Source organism: Octopus sinensis, linkage group LG18, assembly GCF_006345805.1.
Source record: "Octopus sinensis linkage group LG18, ASM634580v1, whole genome shotgun sequence".
NCBI classification, from domain to species: Eukaryota; Metazoa; Mollusca; class Cephalopoda; order Octopoda; family Octopodidae; genus Octopus; species Octopus sinensis.
Window position 1 is genome coordinate 41,384,103 of NC_043014.1, and position 16,615 is coordinate 41,400,717.

Here is a 16,615-nt window from a genome sequence, read left to right on the forward strand (position 1 = left end):
ATATATATATATATATATGTATATGCGCATGTGTAATTGTGTGTCGCTGCTTTATGTATTCTACATGTGTATACCAATAAGCTCTCCTTCAAGACACACCATTTTGCTTTTATTACACGACAGAGCTTTGTTTTTCAGACTCTTAACAAAGTTGTTCTTACATAAAACGCAAGTGCGTAACGCTTGTGAGAAATTCTGTGTTACTGACACAGCACACTCTTCTACACAAAATTACACACACAAACACGCCTATATACGTGCGTATGCATGTATATATATATATATATATATATATATATATATATATATATATATATATATATATACATATACCTATGTGCAACTGACAATATTTGTCCCTGTGATCTGTAATAAGCAGAGTGATCTTATTTTATTTAGCAGCTAATTTTTTTTCAATTATACCTCATAACATGACATGTAGAGAAACAAGACATTCACCACACAACAGATGAAAATATTACGTACTCTGCCATATCAAAGTCAAATGAATGTATGACTAATATATTTGGGGTTTCTATATTCTTACAATTAATCAAATCTCGATGTACTGCTAGGAAATCACATCTTGATATTCTGGCGAATATATTGTCACTCTTCTTGTATCGCTTAAACTATGCAGTCAGTTATGATATCCGACGTTTCTAACACACACACACGGTCGATATGACAACACACACAAACGCACATACATATATATATATAAATACATACATACATACACACGAAAACATATATGCTAGAAAGCGCAGGACTACAATCCGAAGAAAAGCTTTTCGAGCAATCATCCTTCTTTTCAAGGTACTCATCTCGAGAAGAAATTTCGGTTATAGCTGAATGTTATTATGGGGCTGTTTCAGAATTACGTAATCTATCACTTCGATCTAAATTTGCAATGCGTCAAGAGTTCGTATTGTAATGTTTACAAGGACAAACTCACATGTCAGTTGGTCGAACTGAATTTATTTGTTGTTTAGAATGGCAGAACAACTGAAAATTATATATCAACAGCTGTCCTACAAAATGAACATAAATATGTACTACGAATGCTAGGAAAGATTGCATTGTATCGTACAGAGTATAAAGTACTAGAAAGCCACGAGCAAAACTAGTCAGCTGTCTTGATAAAATTATTGTTTGCCGTAATGAATAATAACATATCAATCAGTTTATAAAAGATTCATAAAAATGTCATTGAAAAGCCACCAACTCAATTTGGAGAAATCTACAAATATATATCGAAATTTATATAAGCTTATGAAGGATCCTCAGAGTTATGGCTTTTCTGCTAAAAAGTATGAGACAAATCTATCTTAAAATGTATCCTGCTGTCTGGGAAACGATGAACTCATGGAATAAAGTGATTTTGGGTGCACTGTGTCTGCGATAAAGACAGGATGGTCTTACCCAGAAGCTCTTTGAAATATGGGTCTACTCTTATCAGTGATCCAACACGGACAACAAACATGGATGTACAAAGACAAAGAGAGAAAATTCAGAAATAAATGAACAGTATATTTATATATATTTCTTTACTACCCACAAGGGGCTAAACATAGAAGGGACAAACAAGTCAGACAAAGGGATTAAGTCGATTACATCGACCCCAGTGCGAAACTGGTACTTTATTTATCGACCCCGAAAGGTTGAAAGGCAAAGTCGACCTCGGCGGAATTTGAACTCAGAACGTAGCGACAGACGAAATACCTCTAAGCATTTCGCCCGGCGCGCTAACGTTTCTGCCAGCTCACCGCCTTAAATGAACAGTATATTTATATAGTCCCTTGATGGAAAGACCGATTCAAGACAAGTTCGGCAGGAACGGGAAAAAAACGAAATGAGAGATTATGTCCTCCGCCATATCAAAGCCAAATGAATGTATGACTAATACATTTGGGGTTTCTATATTCTTACAAGTAATCAAATCTCGATGTACTGCTAGGAAATCATATCTTGTCATGCTTACGAATATATTGTCACTCTTCTTGTATTACTTAAACTATGTAGTCAGTTATGATACTCGACGTTTCTAACACACACACACGGTCGATATGACAACACACACAAACGCATATACATATATACATAAATACATACATACATACATACACAAACATATTATATGCTAGAAAACACAGGACTACAATCCGAAGAAAAGCTTTTCGTTGGGAGTACTGAAAAGTTCCTGGCTTGAAGGGTATAGCGAAAGGCCTGGTTGAAGGCCCAACCTTCCAAGTTCTTCTACAGGGCTTATAAAAACTGAAGGTCTGGTACAATTAGTGTGTGAATCTGTGGAGGGAATATGCTGAATAAAATCATAATTAACTGACCTTCCTGTATTTTCTTTTACCCAAAGCCAGTGCATACGTATTATATAGGTCTTTCGACACACATATAAAAGACCGTTATATATGAGTTTACAGATATGTGTTATTCGTATATAAATTTATATATAAATGTTATTCTGTCTTACGAATTTTGAAGGAAGATGATTAAACCTAATATCAGATACATGATCTAGATTTTTTTTAATGGCAAAAGGGATGTTTCATTTTACGGATTAGGGACACGCGTTTATATGTAATCTAAAACTTTAGAGTAGAAAGTGGAAGTGACTATTGTCTAATGACACCTTTGCTTATATTGCTAGTAATTTATGGATGCAGTTTATCTGTTTATAAATAAATAAAATATTCAAGTGTCGCATTACATACTATTGTAGGAACCAGCAAAAATATAGGATGCATGATTTCTTAAAAAAACCATCTCAGAAGAAAGCTGTGTCTTTATACAGAAAAAAATTTGCCATTGCAAACTGTTGTGAAACTTGTGCACATCGTATTGCATTTAAAGACTTTTCTACGAATTTCATAGGTAATCTAAGGTAATAGAAGCTTTCCAACTCATTGTATTGTATATATGACACGCTACCGTACTTGTACTTTGAGTGCAGAATTCTTACTGTTCGTCCAACAGCCACATTGTTAACATGTCATTGTATGGACATATGTATATATGCAAGTTCTCTAGCGATAAACTAGAGACGAATTGACTTAATAAATTATACGTTCGGATATATTTTTATTCTCGAAACTGACTTTAGGATGTATATTACTAGTAGAATACGAAACCTTTGAGACTGAATGCAACTGTTTAATTAAGATTAACAAGCAGAATAAAATTATTTCCTTTTCTGCAATTGCATAGAACAATTGCATAGAAGAGTAATTACCAAGAAAATATTATTGGGAGAAACATTGGTTAAAGTATTTTGTATTCGAATCAGAAATTTGTAATGCTAACAAGAAAACTTCTACTCCCATGTATAACCAGAACGGAAGTTATATCTAAAATTATATTCAAACTCCATTCTACAGAGTGAGACTACTATCTATTTGGTTTTATTGTCCATAAGTCACCAGTCTATTTGTAAAGCAATATTACCATAAGTTTATCGCATATGTTTATTGTTATTCATTCACTCAATACACCTCACAGGAAACAATAAAATATTTTCAGCCGAGTGATGTATTTACTTTACTTAATCTTTTATTTCGTTAGTTTGTTTTTGTCGAGTTAGCTACACGTAATACAAACATTAACATTCAAATAAACTAAAATTCAGCATTCATGGGGAAGTTTTATTACTTCGCTAATTTGGTTTGTATCTTTTTAACAAACGTAAATTAAATTTCTAGAAAATTAGTCCCTCAGGGAATTTTCAATTATACTCTTTATTTATTAGCATTCAAGATGGCTGCTTTTGGGCAGTGATCAACGCCAATTGTGAGACGTACAATTCTGCATTATTCGATTTTAAAACTTTTTACTGATTTGAATCTTCCGCTCCTGGAAAATGTTGAAAATTATTAACAAGTTGACAATATTACAAATACTGTACAAATGTTCCTTTCCTGAAACTGCTAGCTCAAATATTCTGTTTTAAATAAGGATATGAATTGGGTATATAACAAGATAAATACGACGTTAGACTTTGAGAGAATGAAGTGGTAATAACTAGCAGATTAATTATTTGACAAATGCTAAAATTAAACTTGAAAAAAACACACACACACATATATATATATATACATATAATACATACATAATATATATGTATATGTATATGCACATATATATAAATAATACATACATAATATATATGTACATATATATATATAATACATACATAGTATATATGTACATGTATATGTACATATATATATATATATATTATATATATACATACACACTTACATACATATAGTTATACATACACAAGCACAACACACACACATACATATATATATATATGTACATAAATGTATATATATATATATATTATATATATATATACATTTATGTACATATATGTATATATATGTACAAAGCCTCTTGACGGAAACTGAAAGAAGCCCGTCGTATACACACACACACACACACACACGTGTGTGTGTCTATGTTTGTCTTCCCACCATCGCTTGACAACCGATATTGGCGTGTTTACGCACCCGTTTTCTAGTGGTTCGGCAAAAGAGACCGATAGAATAGCTACTAGGCTTACAAAGCCCTGGGCTCGATTTGTTCGACTAAAAGCAGTGCTCCAGCATGGCCGCAGTCAAATGACTGAAACAGGTAAAAGAAAAGATATTTAGAAACATTTATGCATCCCATCTGCTCTCAATTACCTGCTTTGTAACATAAATGTACACGGACGGGGTTTGATGATACTTCTATTGCTTGCATACAGTTTTTCGAGATCAGTGACGAAAAGTTACTGGAAAAATGATATAAGTATTTGCATTGCGACCCCTTTCATCGAAAACCGGTGATTGTCGTACGCTGATGACAGGTCAATACCTAGTACTGTGCAGTCCGAGCGTATCACTTAGGTTGACGATGGAAGGATGACCTCCCTTTGCAAATACCTAAGGGCACAGAAAGTGTGCCTAAAGCCAGCTGGAGGAGATGTTCTCCTGGGGCTACAAGCTACAGTAACACCCACCCTTAGTGGTTAGCCATATTGAGATGGCAAATATACCTCACATTGATTAATATTTTATTTACGTTAATCTAGCAACTACAACTTTTCTAATTATGGCTAAATTTTGATTAACACGAGCAAAATTATTTCTAGCTCTACGAACGAAAATATGAAGAACAATTTCGTTCTTAAACTAAACTTAAGATGAAAATGCTATCTCAGTTTATTTTCATCTCTTTTTGTCTGTCTTTTTGTCTGTCTGTCTGTCTCTTTCTCTGTCTGTCTGTCTCCCTCTCCCTCTCTCTCTCTCTTTGAAGACTTATTTTTGACTTTAAAATCGAAATGAAACAAAGGATTCAAACAGCATTAACTAAAGTTAGCACTAGATAATTTTTAGCTGATTTGCTGGCTCCGGCATCACATTTTTACCAGTCTTTTGCATTTCTTTTAATTTTTACGATAGTTTTAAAGCTACTTTTAGCTGTTTAATTATTAAATCGAATTAAAATATAACTGCACTTGAAGTGGATTAAACAGACACCTTTTCATTTTAAGTCGGCTATGTATTCTATTTCACTAAGTTTGGATAAATATTTCAGACAACACTTGAAAGACAGATCGATCGAATCATTTGGACAGTCTCCAGGTTAAACACAAACAGGAAATAATCGATGTAATTTAGCTCGCTTCTGAAAAATAAGTCAGAAGTCGATTTCTCAAAGTCAAATTTTCAATCGTTCAGTGACGAAAGATTAAATACTTGATAAGCTTATATGTTGACTGAAATGAATAACCTTCATTTCGTAATAGTTTTACGAATTCCAAATTCGTGTGTATTAAACAGAATAAAAGAAGATTACAGCTAGAAGGCTTTTCCCTGAAGAAGTTTGCCAAAAATTTGCAACTAGTCGTGAAAAAGGAAAAAAAGAAATGTTTAATTTATAAGCAAGGATGTTGTAGGGAGTGTGTGTATATCCCAAGAGGAAAGACAATTAAAATCGGATATTAATTTATTAAAAGTTTCTCTAACATTTACTGGCAAGACTTTTTAAAAGATTATTTAAAACAGAAGGGGTAGATACTAATTATAAATCACCATGGTGATTCAATAAATATTTCTATCGTTATTATAATTAAGGCGATGAGCTGGCAAAATTTATTTACCAGCCAGACAGCGCTTTGTGGCATTTTTGTAAGTATTTACGTTCTGAATTAAACTTATGCAGAGATCAGAGATCTACTTTGCCTGTCATCATTTCGTGTTCAATAAAATCCGAACTGGTGTCGATGAGATCGACCTCCCCCTCCCCACAAACACAACTGGTCCTGTGTTAAAATTTGAAACTATCATAATTTATGAAATTATATTTTATCTACCATTAAAAATATATTACTACACATGTACATTGTTATACTCTGAAGTGTTTAGATCAGTGTCCTCATCTTGGTAGCTATTGTGACAACTTTTTGCTCATGGTACCCCTTGGCCATGGTGAATCACTGTAGTCAACAATATCTCCTTTGGGAGCTCTGTGTAGTTATGATTTAATAAACTTTATATCAGATGATGTTAAACTTGTGTAATTTCAATTCTTACAGGTTTAAAAACTTACGATTCATTAGAAATCATTCAGAGTCATATCTAGTGACTCTGAACCGTTTCTGAATCACACAGCAACCTCGAAGTCCAGGTGTAGTAGTGTCATTGAATATTTGTTCAAAAAAGGAGTAACAGTTATAATTTCTGAGCAGTAGTCAAGTAGCAAAGGGAAGCTGGAAACGTATTTGAGCTTACGAGCAGCATTAGCATTGAGCTTTCAATAAATCTTAAGCAGTATTGTTAAACAAGCTGGAAGCATTGCTTTCACATTCTCATATTCTTTAGCTTGCAGACTTTAGGTCACTCGCAAATTATTTCATTAATGAAATTTCGGTACTATCAATATGAATGAGCTCTCTCGGACAAGCTTCGTGAAAGGCTAATTCATTGAAAGGATTTAAGAATTGATTTGCTTCAGAATCGAAAATTTCTTCCTTATCCACTCCCACGGTTGCTACTGTCAGTTTTTCTCCTTGAAAGGCAGACATTTAGATCTGAGAAGCTTCCAAGATTATTTCCAGAACCCAAGCCTAATTTACGATTAAAGATAAAGTTAGAGATTTATTTTTCAATAGTTGGTTGTATATACGAATATAAAAGATGACTTAAACTTAAACTTAAATGTTGAAGTGAATCGAACGGCTTTTGTGTGTTTCTTAAATGGCTTACAAACACCTTCCACGCTGCAATTGCTTTCGTTTCAGCACACGATCTCAGATCAAATCACTTGCTATGCAAGTACATCTCCGTAAAAGATTTCAATTTTGAAAGAATTAGTCACTAACATGTTTATATCTTAAAGGTGCAAACCCAGACGTTTTTAAAGTTGAAGTTTAACTTGAGTTTCTGAGGACATCTTACGCATACATCGATAGCATTTCATATCAGTTGTTTACAAGAAGCGAGTATCTGTGACGCTAAGACAAAAATAAGATATCAAATAAAAAAATTTTTAAAGCAGTTAAAGTATGCTCGTTGGTAGCATATCCAGAAATAAGTTTGGAATTTTCTAGGAGTAACGAAGTATTCCAGGCGTTCTACAACTACGCAACACTAGTCCCTTTGGATGTAGCAGTTTTATAACACGTTAAAAGCAGTGCTTGGTTCTACATGATGTTTTTCACTTCGTATCTACGTTCTCCTATGATGATGCGTCTTCGGGAGGAATAATCCAAAACAGAAATTTAATTTAAATAAAGTGTTCATGTATTAAATTTTTTATTGACATCTACTATTAGAACTCCACAAATACTAATTTACAATGGCATTTGTAGTAGCAATAGCTGGAAGCAATTGGAAAATCACATGGAAATTCAATAACCGTTTCTATTAGGATTCTATGTAAATATTGCTATATGACAATACAGCAATACAATATTGCAATACGATATAGCAATAACATCTTGAGTATTTACATATTATCATTTACAGTGTTCCATTGTAATTTCATATTAAAGATATTTTTCGAATCCACAGTACATTAAAAGAATGAAATCATGCAACTGGAAGTGTGCTGCGAATTAGCACTTGTGCTCACGCACACACACATACACACACACACTAATACACATACATATATATATATACCTATACAGCTACAGAGAGATATAGTGGAAGATGTAGCCGTATACATATTTGTATTAAGCTTTATATCCAACTTAATATGAACGACTTGTTAGAACGCCAAATATTACGTTATTCGACTTGAGAAACCCTCTCTTATAGAAACTTGATGCATAAAAGCATAAGCATATAAATACGTATATATGAATATATATTCTTGACTTAAAAAGGATTTATCAAATCCAATAAGGTGGTGATATGAAGTTAGACGTGAGCTGGACCAATCTTTGGTCGAAACATATATAATTATATATATATATATATATATATAATATATATATATATATATATATATATATATCATACACTTTTACTTGTTTCCGTCATGTGACTGTGGCCATGCTGGAGCACTGCCTTTAGTCGAGCAAATCGACCCCAGGACTTATTCTTCGTAAGCCTAGTACTTATTGTATCGGTCTCTTTTGCCGAGCCACTAATGCTGGTGTGTTTACGTCCCCGTAACATAACGGTTCGGCAAAAAGAGACCGATAGAATAAGTACTAAGCATCCAAAGATTAAGTCCTGGGGTCGATTTGCTCGACTAAAAGGCGGTGCTGCAGCATGGCCACAGTCAAATGACTGAAACAAGTAAAAGAGTAAAAAGAATGAGTATACATATAGTAAACAACATTCAGAAGCGAGAAAATATAAAGTAAACAACAAAGAAGGAAAGAGAAGAACAGGGAAGAATAGCTAAAATATGAGAAATAGAGAGAGGAGGTGAAGAAGAATGGGGAGGAAGGGAGGAGGGAAGAAGGAGGAAGAGGAGATAATAAATAATGTAATGGCTGATTAAGTTTAAGTTTGTTGGGAACTAACAAACCAAAATTTTCAAAATAAGGCAATGATTATTCATAAATAGGATTTTTCAAGAATTTTTGAGTTGGAGACCCGTTGACATTTTAACTAAACGTTGTTTTCGTTTTTGCCGTTAAAGGCTTTTTTCATATACACCAGCCAAGATAAGTTAAAAATTGTCTAAAGTCGTAAGACATAAGACTTGTACTGTCCACCATTCGTGTTTTTTATTTCTGTTTTTTATTTCTATTTTTGTTTCTTGTATTTATATTCGTGTGGCATCCTGTCTTTGTTTCGTATACATTCAATCCTCTTTCCAAGAAATCCAATGCATGTGGCTTGGTTTTTCCTTGGGGCTGGCCGGTTCGGAGTAATATCGAGATTAAACAGCCGAAATTACTAAAATGATCCGGTTCCCGACTGAAGATTAGAGGCTTCGAGTGACCCGTCTGTTTTTTGTGTCGTCTCTTTGTGTGTTTTTGCGTTCTTGTCCCACTTTGTAATTTATATTTTATATTTAATTTCTAAACATATGTTGTTACCTTTCCAGATAACAATAATTGTAACTGACAAAATGCTTTGAATTTCCTCGATTATCTAATGAAACTGCGTGAACGAAAACATAATTTATATTTATATTTGGCGTGTGACATTTCTTACTGTCAATATCTCGCCTCGAAGACTAATTCTCAGCTTGAGTAACTTTTTTTTTTCTTTTAAGTTGTTTCAGGCATTTGACTGCAACCACGCTGGGGCTCGCATTGAAAAGGGTTCTAGTCGAATAAATCATGCCTTGGATTTATTTTCTGCACAAAGCCTATTCTATCGGTCTCATTTGCTGAACCAGTAAGTTGCAGGGACGTAAATAGACCACCACCGGTTGTCAAGTGGTAGCGACGGACAAATCCAAAGGCACACACACTCTCTCTCTCTCACACACAGACACACATGCACACACACACACACACATACACACACATATATATATATATATATACATATATATACAATCATATATATGCATATATATATATACATATATGTACATATATGTACATACCTACATATGTATATATACATGCATATTATGGGTACAGGACATCAAAAAACATAGACAAAATGAGGAACGAGAACATAAAAAAGAAACATAGAAAGCCAACTTTTTTCGAACAACGAAAGAAACAAACAGAGAAACGAGACAGGAAGCATAAAGAACATTCCCTTCGTCAGTTGTTCCCTGTTCTATCTACTCCTCATTTGTAGTGAGAATTTACAAAAAAAAAAAAACCTAAAAAACAAAGGACGAAGACGAGTGTGCAAACAACAAATAGTTTAACGCTTGGTGAGAAAGTCTTTTACGTATATATATATATATATATATATATATACAAATTTATATATATATATATACATATATTATATATATATATATATATATATACAAATTATATATATATATATATATATATATATATATATACATATATATATATATATATACATATATATATACATATATATATACATATATATATACATATATATATATAATATATATATATATATATATATATATTATAATATATATATATATATATAATATATATATATATATATATATATATTTCTTTAATTTTCCGTCTACCAAATCAACTCAGAAGGCTTTAGTCGACCCCAGGCTATACAAGATACCAGAAAACACTTACTGAAAGAGGTCCGTTGTATATATATATATATATACAACGGGCCTCTTTCAGTTTCTGTCTACTAAATCCACTCACAAGGCTATATTGGAAAACACTTGCATAAGTTGCCAATTAGTGGGACTGAACCCGGAACCATGTCGTTGGGAAGCAAACTGCTTACCACACAGCCACGCCTGCGCCTATGTGTATCAAATTTCCAAATTTCGAAATCAGGACATACAAATTAAATCTCATAATGCTTTTGCAAATTTAAGAGCTCATGTATAATGATGTACAACCATGATCATTCTTTGAATCAACTAATTTTTTTTCACTAATTGCTACTTTCGTTTGTATTTTATTAGCAACATGTAGAGATACAAAACATCTTGGTACCTTTATTTATTTTTCCTTGGAAAGGTGTTACACCTCCGTTCGTCACAACGGAAGTTGCTGTAGTTGTGATACTATTTGGATCCGCTTTTTTACAGGCCGATTTCTTGCAGCAGCAGATAATGGCTACAATGCAGACAATGAATATTACGATGCTGCCAACGGTGATGGCGACGGCAGCTGTGACTCCAAGAGTCATAAACCGATTTAGGACGCTATCTGAAAAGAGTCATAAAAAAAAGAAATAAATAAAATGACTTTAGAAATCAATTACAGAAAGTATGGTGGAAAGATTTTGTATACAAGAAAACTAAGACAACAACTGAATCGGAAAATATTTGAAATATTTCAAACGAAAATTGAAGAAGTTTTAGAAAATATATACAAAAATGGAAAGAATTTAATAAAGAAAGAAACTCAAAATCAGGCAAGAAAACGGTAAAAAAATTTACAAATTGGGATCGTGAAGTAGTGTTTTTAAAACGGAAATAACATTTTGACGTAAGAAAAAACATTTAAAGCAAAGCACAAAAAAAAAATATAATAAAATATTTTTTTAAAAAACACAGTATAAACAGAAACTTAAGATAAATAATTGAAAAATATTATAATTTGAATTCTGTTGGATAAACAGAGAAATCGATTTCTGTTGAAAACAAAATGGCATATAACTGGGATGAAATACAGGAAAAGGAAATGACATGATTTTTATATGCTGAATATAGAATCCATTTTATTGTGAAATAAGTAATATATCTTTGTATTCGTTAGACAATGCTTAGCATGAAGTAAAGTGACATGAAACTTAAAACACCTAGTTTGATCTTCCGGTAAGACAATGCTCCTTTTCGTTACCATCGACATGAGTGGCTATGTCTATCTAGAACATGGAAATTACGCGCTACTTTAGTAAACTGACTCTTTTATGTGACAGATGTTTGAAACGTGAAGCGCTGTGTTAAAATGTGTACATTCTTTATAGCCACATTTCTTAGTTGGTTTCTCAAGAAGAATTTTTTCCACCATAATTTCAGTAACCGTATCTTTAATAAATCAGAAACGTCGACATTTAAAATAAACTAGTTTCACAACTTCAATGCGGTTATATTTAATAAGGGGACGAGGACGGCGAGCTGGTAGAATCGTTAGCACGTCGGGCGAAATGCTTAGCGGTATTTTGGCTGCCGTTACGCTCTGAGTTCAAATTCCGCCGAGGTTGACTTTGCCTTTCATCCTTTCGGGGTCGATAAATTAAGTACTAGTTACGCACTGGGGTCGATGTAATCGACAAAATATCCTATGTCTGTCCTTGTTTGTCCACTCTGTGTTTAGTCCCTTGTGGGCAATAAAGAAATAATATATATATATATATATGTATATATATATATATATACATACATACATATGTGTGTGTGTCTTTGTGCTTAATTCCCACTACCGCTTAACCACTAATGTCATTTTGTTTACTCCCTTGTAACTGAGTGGGTCTGTAAACGATCTGATAGAATAACTACCTGATATAAAAGTATGTTGATTTGCACGACAAGTTGGTGCCTCAGCAAAGCCGCAGTCCAACGACTGAAACCAGTACAATACTTTTTTAAATATATAAAATAAAATGAAGCATAATCAAAATATCGATTTTCCTATTGTTATGTGAAATCCAACAGTTTATTTATCTTTCTACTATCAATACCTTTTGACGTTATTTCTAAATCAGAGATATTTAAGCAGTAGTTTTTCGATAAGAATTTTATTTTTAAGGATGCAGTGTAATGTTGTGGCTTGTAATGTCAGTTTTCGATACCGAATCCATTTGGCCATTGAATTTCTCTACAAATAAATTTATAGAAGTGAAAACCCTTACAGAGATTATGTTACACACACACACACATACTTTGTTTCAGCTGGATTTAAAGTTGCTTACCATTATTGATTCGTAATCTGCATTCATGGCAAATTCTATCCGCCACATAATTCCTTAAATCACGCGGAACAGTGGTCGACATTGACAACTGTAATATCTAAGCCCTAACCAATCTTTCTTCACCTGCCTGTGACACATGGCATTCTTATCATCTTTAATCCTCTTCGGCTTTTCCACCATTGTTTCTGCTACTTTAATTTTCGGAGACATCATCACGAGAGCTTTTGATGCTTTTAAATAATTCCTTGTTTCTGCTTTCCTTCTTTCCCTTCCAGTTTCTGCCATGAAAATTACTTCATCGCCAACTAACCCGATAAGTAATAAATTTTACTATCTCTACAGCGCATCGTGTTCGTCTTAACGTTAGAAAAATCTGACTTGAGTTCTGTTGGAGAAGGATTTCACCTGCGTGTTTATTATAACCACTACTGGTTTTTCACTCGCTTCGTAGCCTTTTATTGACAAATCTGGGGGAGTAATAAAACATTTAAAATAATCTGAAGTAAATACATTACTTAAGAAATCTGATAATGTGTGGTAACACTACACTAAACCTTAAACCCTCAACCCCAGCTGAACTGGAGCCAGTTTATACGTGTTGTCAGTTTTAAGGAAGATTAATAGAAAAGTAAGCAGATATTAGACACTTTGCACAAATCATTAGAAAGAAGGAGAAAGAAAAAAAACGGAATTGCAACAACAGTGTCTCAAGAGGTATATTTTCTGCCTTACAAAGTCAGTAGGTTTTCGAAGAGATTACGAATAATGAAATATTCATGCAGTGTCATAGTTTAATGTCACAACAAAGTAATGATGTTTAGAAATGTGTTACAGTTTCATTACAAATTCTTTCAGTTATATACGAGCTTTCTCCTTCAATACTGCTCAATAATTAACAAGCAGTTAAGGTATTTAAAGTGGATCAGTGTGAAAAATGACAGTGACTGCTCAAGAAATATATTTGTTTGTTTATTGTCCACAAGGGGCTAAACATAGAGGGGACAAACAAGGACAGACAAAGGGATTAAGTCGATTATATCGACCCCAGTGCGTAACTGGTACTTATTTAATCGACCCCGAAAGGATGAAAGGCAAAGTCGACCTCGGCGGAATTTGAACTCAGAACATAGCGGTAGACGAAATACCTATTTCTTTACTACCCACGAGGGGCTAAACATAGAAAGGGCAAACGGATTAAGTCGATTATATCGACTCCAGTGCATAGCTGGTACTTATTTATCGACCCCGAAAGGATGAAAGGCAAAGTCGACCTCGGCAGAATTTGAACTCCGAACGTAGTGGCAGACGAAATACCTATTTCTTTACTACCCACAAGGGGCTAAACACAGAGGGGACAAACAAAGACAGGCAAACGGATTAAGTCGATTATATCGACCTCAGTGTGTAACTGGTATTTATTTATTTGACCCCGAAAGGATGAAAGGCAAAGTCGACCTCGGCGGAATTTGAACTCAACGTAGCGGCAGACGAAATACCGCTAAGCATTTCGCCCGGCGTGCTAACGATTCTGCCAGCTCGCCGCCTTTGCTTAAGAAATATATTATCAATCTGTTCAGTTTTCATTCTGATGCCTTCACGAATATGGGTTTTTCATACTACAGAGTAATGGAAGACCTATGCTACAAGTCTTCGTATCCTATAAATCAGCCAAGCCACTTTTACAATGTATTATATAAGAGGGTGTAGAGGCATGTGACCTGGTGGTTACGGTGTTGGATTCATGATTGTAAGATTGCCGTTTCGATTCCAGGACCGGGCGACGCATTTTGCTCAAGCAAAATATTTCATCTCATGTTGCTTCGGTTCGCTCATCTGGCGAAAATTAGTAAAACTGCGATGGACCGGCGTTCCGTCCGCGTAGGGAATATATATGTCATGGAAACCTGGAAACCGGTCCTATGAGTCTATATGACACGGGAAGAAACTTTACTTTTTTTAATATGCAAGAAAGTATGGAACGCGATCCAAAAAAAGTGGTTAAATGATTCAGAATGGGCCGAGAAGACAAAGATTTTTTCTTTAGTAACATCTGATAACTTGTAAAATGATCATAAAATATATTTCTCTTATAAAAAATTACAACACTACATAAACTAGCCATAAGATCCTGGGAATATTTCCTTCAATAAAATAACCAATGTATATAATAATAATAATAATAATAATAATAATAATAATAATAATATATATTCCATATATATATTATTTATATTATATATAATATATATAATATAATATATATACACTCACTTATATATACATACAAATGCCCACACACATATATACACATATTGATGGATAGAGAGAGGGGGGATAGAGAGAGCTTATTTGAGTGAGATATCGTATGATCAGCAAAATCCATAATTAATAATGCACTCAGAATATATATATGCGTGTGTGTGTGTGTATGTATGTGCGTGTGATGTGTGTACATACATGGATATATAAAGACTCGGTATCCGAATCCGAATGGTGTAATAACACACTGGACACTTTGCAAAGTAATAATCAAACTTACCTACCTACCTAATTGCATATCTACCTATCTAACTAACTATCTACATACTTTCCCCCAAACACACACATATGCGCACACACACAACCACACTCATATAGATATGAGTATGTCTGCGTATAAAAAAGATGCATGTTATCGTCTACATTATATATACATACATACATATATAGTGGTTTAATAAATTATGTGATTGGGTATTATCTGGTAGTTGATATTGATTTAGATGTATTTCTTTCTCCATTTTCATATTTTGTATTATTATTTGTGGTAAACTTTAACCTTTGCCCATATAATGCAGTAAATGAATTAATTGCAATCGCAATCATTAACATTTATGTATTAACTTTTGGGTACTTCACTAGCAGTATATTGGATATATGTTATCCCATGGAGGGTTGCATTTACAACCCCTATCTAATTTAACTTTGTATATATATTATATATTATATATTATATATATATATATATATATATATATATATATATATATATATAATATATATATAATAATATATATATATAATATACATACATAACATCTATTCATTTATACCTGCCTGTCTTCGTGTTACATCTGGAAACAGAGCATACTCGTATAATATAGATTGTATTGTACCGAAACAAATAGAAGCGTATTTGAAATAGAGCAACGCAACAAGGAAGTGTTTCAAATATTTTAAATTGGATGCAAAGCCGTAGTTATTAAACCCGCTTTAGAAATATGGAAATTATATTGCGAATACTTCGAGCAAAGAATATGTTTCAACAAAAGCTGAATGAAAAAGGAAGCAGTGAGCTTGTTGCAAACATAACGGAGAATTCGGATGTTTTATTGGAAATATTATTGCAAATATTATAAAAAGTAAACAGTGGAGAGGTTTATTGCAAGCCCTATAAAATGTAAACTGTGGGAGTTTATTAAAAGAGATATAGAATAGAAACGCGAAGAGCTAATGTAAACATTATAAACTTGTGTTCATAACAAATGTTACAAAATTTGCATATAGCAAACATTAGAAAATAGAAAAATGAAATTGCATAAACATAA

The 16,615-nt window shown here is 33.2% G+C and overlaps 1 protein-coding gene across 1 annotated transcript in view; it reads right to left on the minus strand.

Moving 5' to 3' along the window:
• LOC115221633 (protein shisa-5) overlaps nucleotides 1-16,615 on the minus strand; it is a 63,052-nt gene that overhangs the window by 34,504 nt on the left and 11,933 nt on the right. Inside the window, exon 4 of the mRNA XM_029791833.2 lies at nucleotides 11,105-11,320. Within this exon, the coding sequence (XP_029647693.2) occupies nucleotides 11,105-11,320 (216 nt within the window). The remainder of the gene's footprint in view (nucleotides 1-11,104; nucleotides 11,321-16,615) is intronic.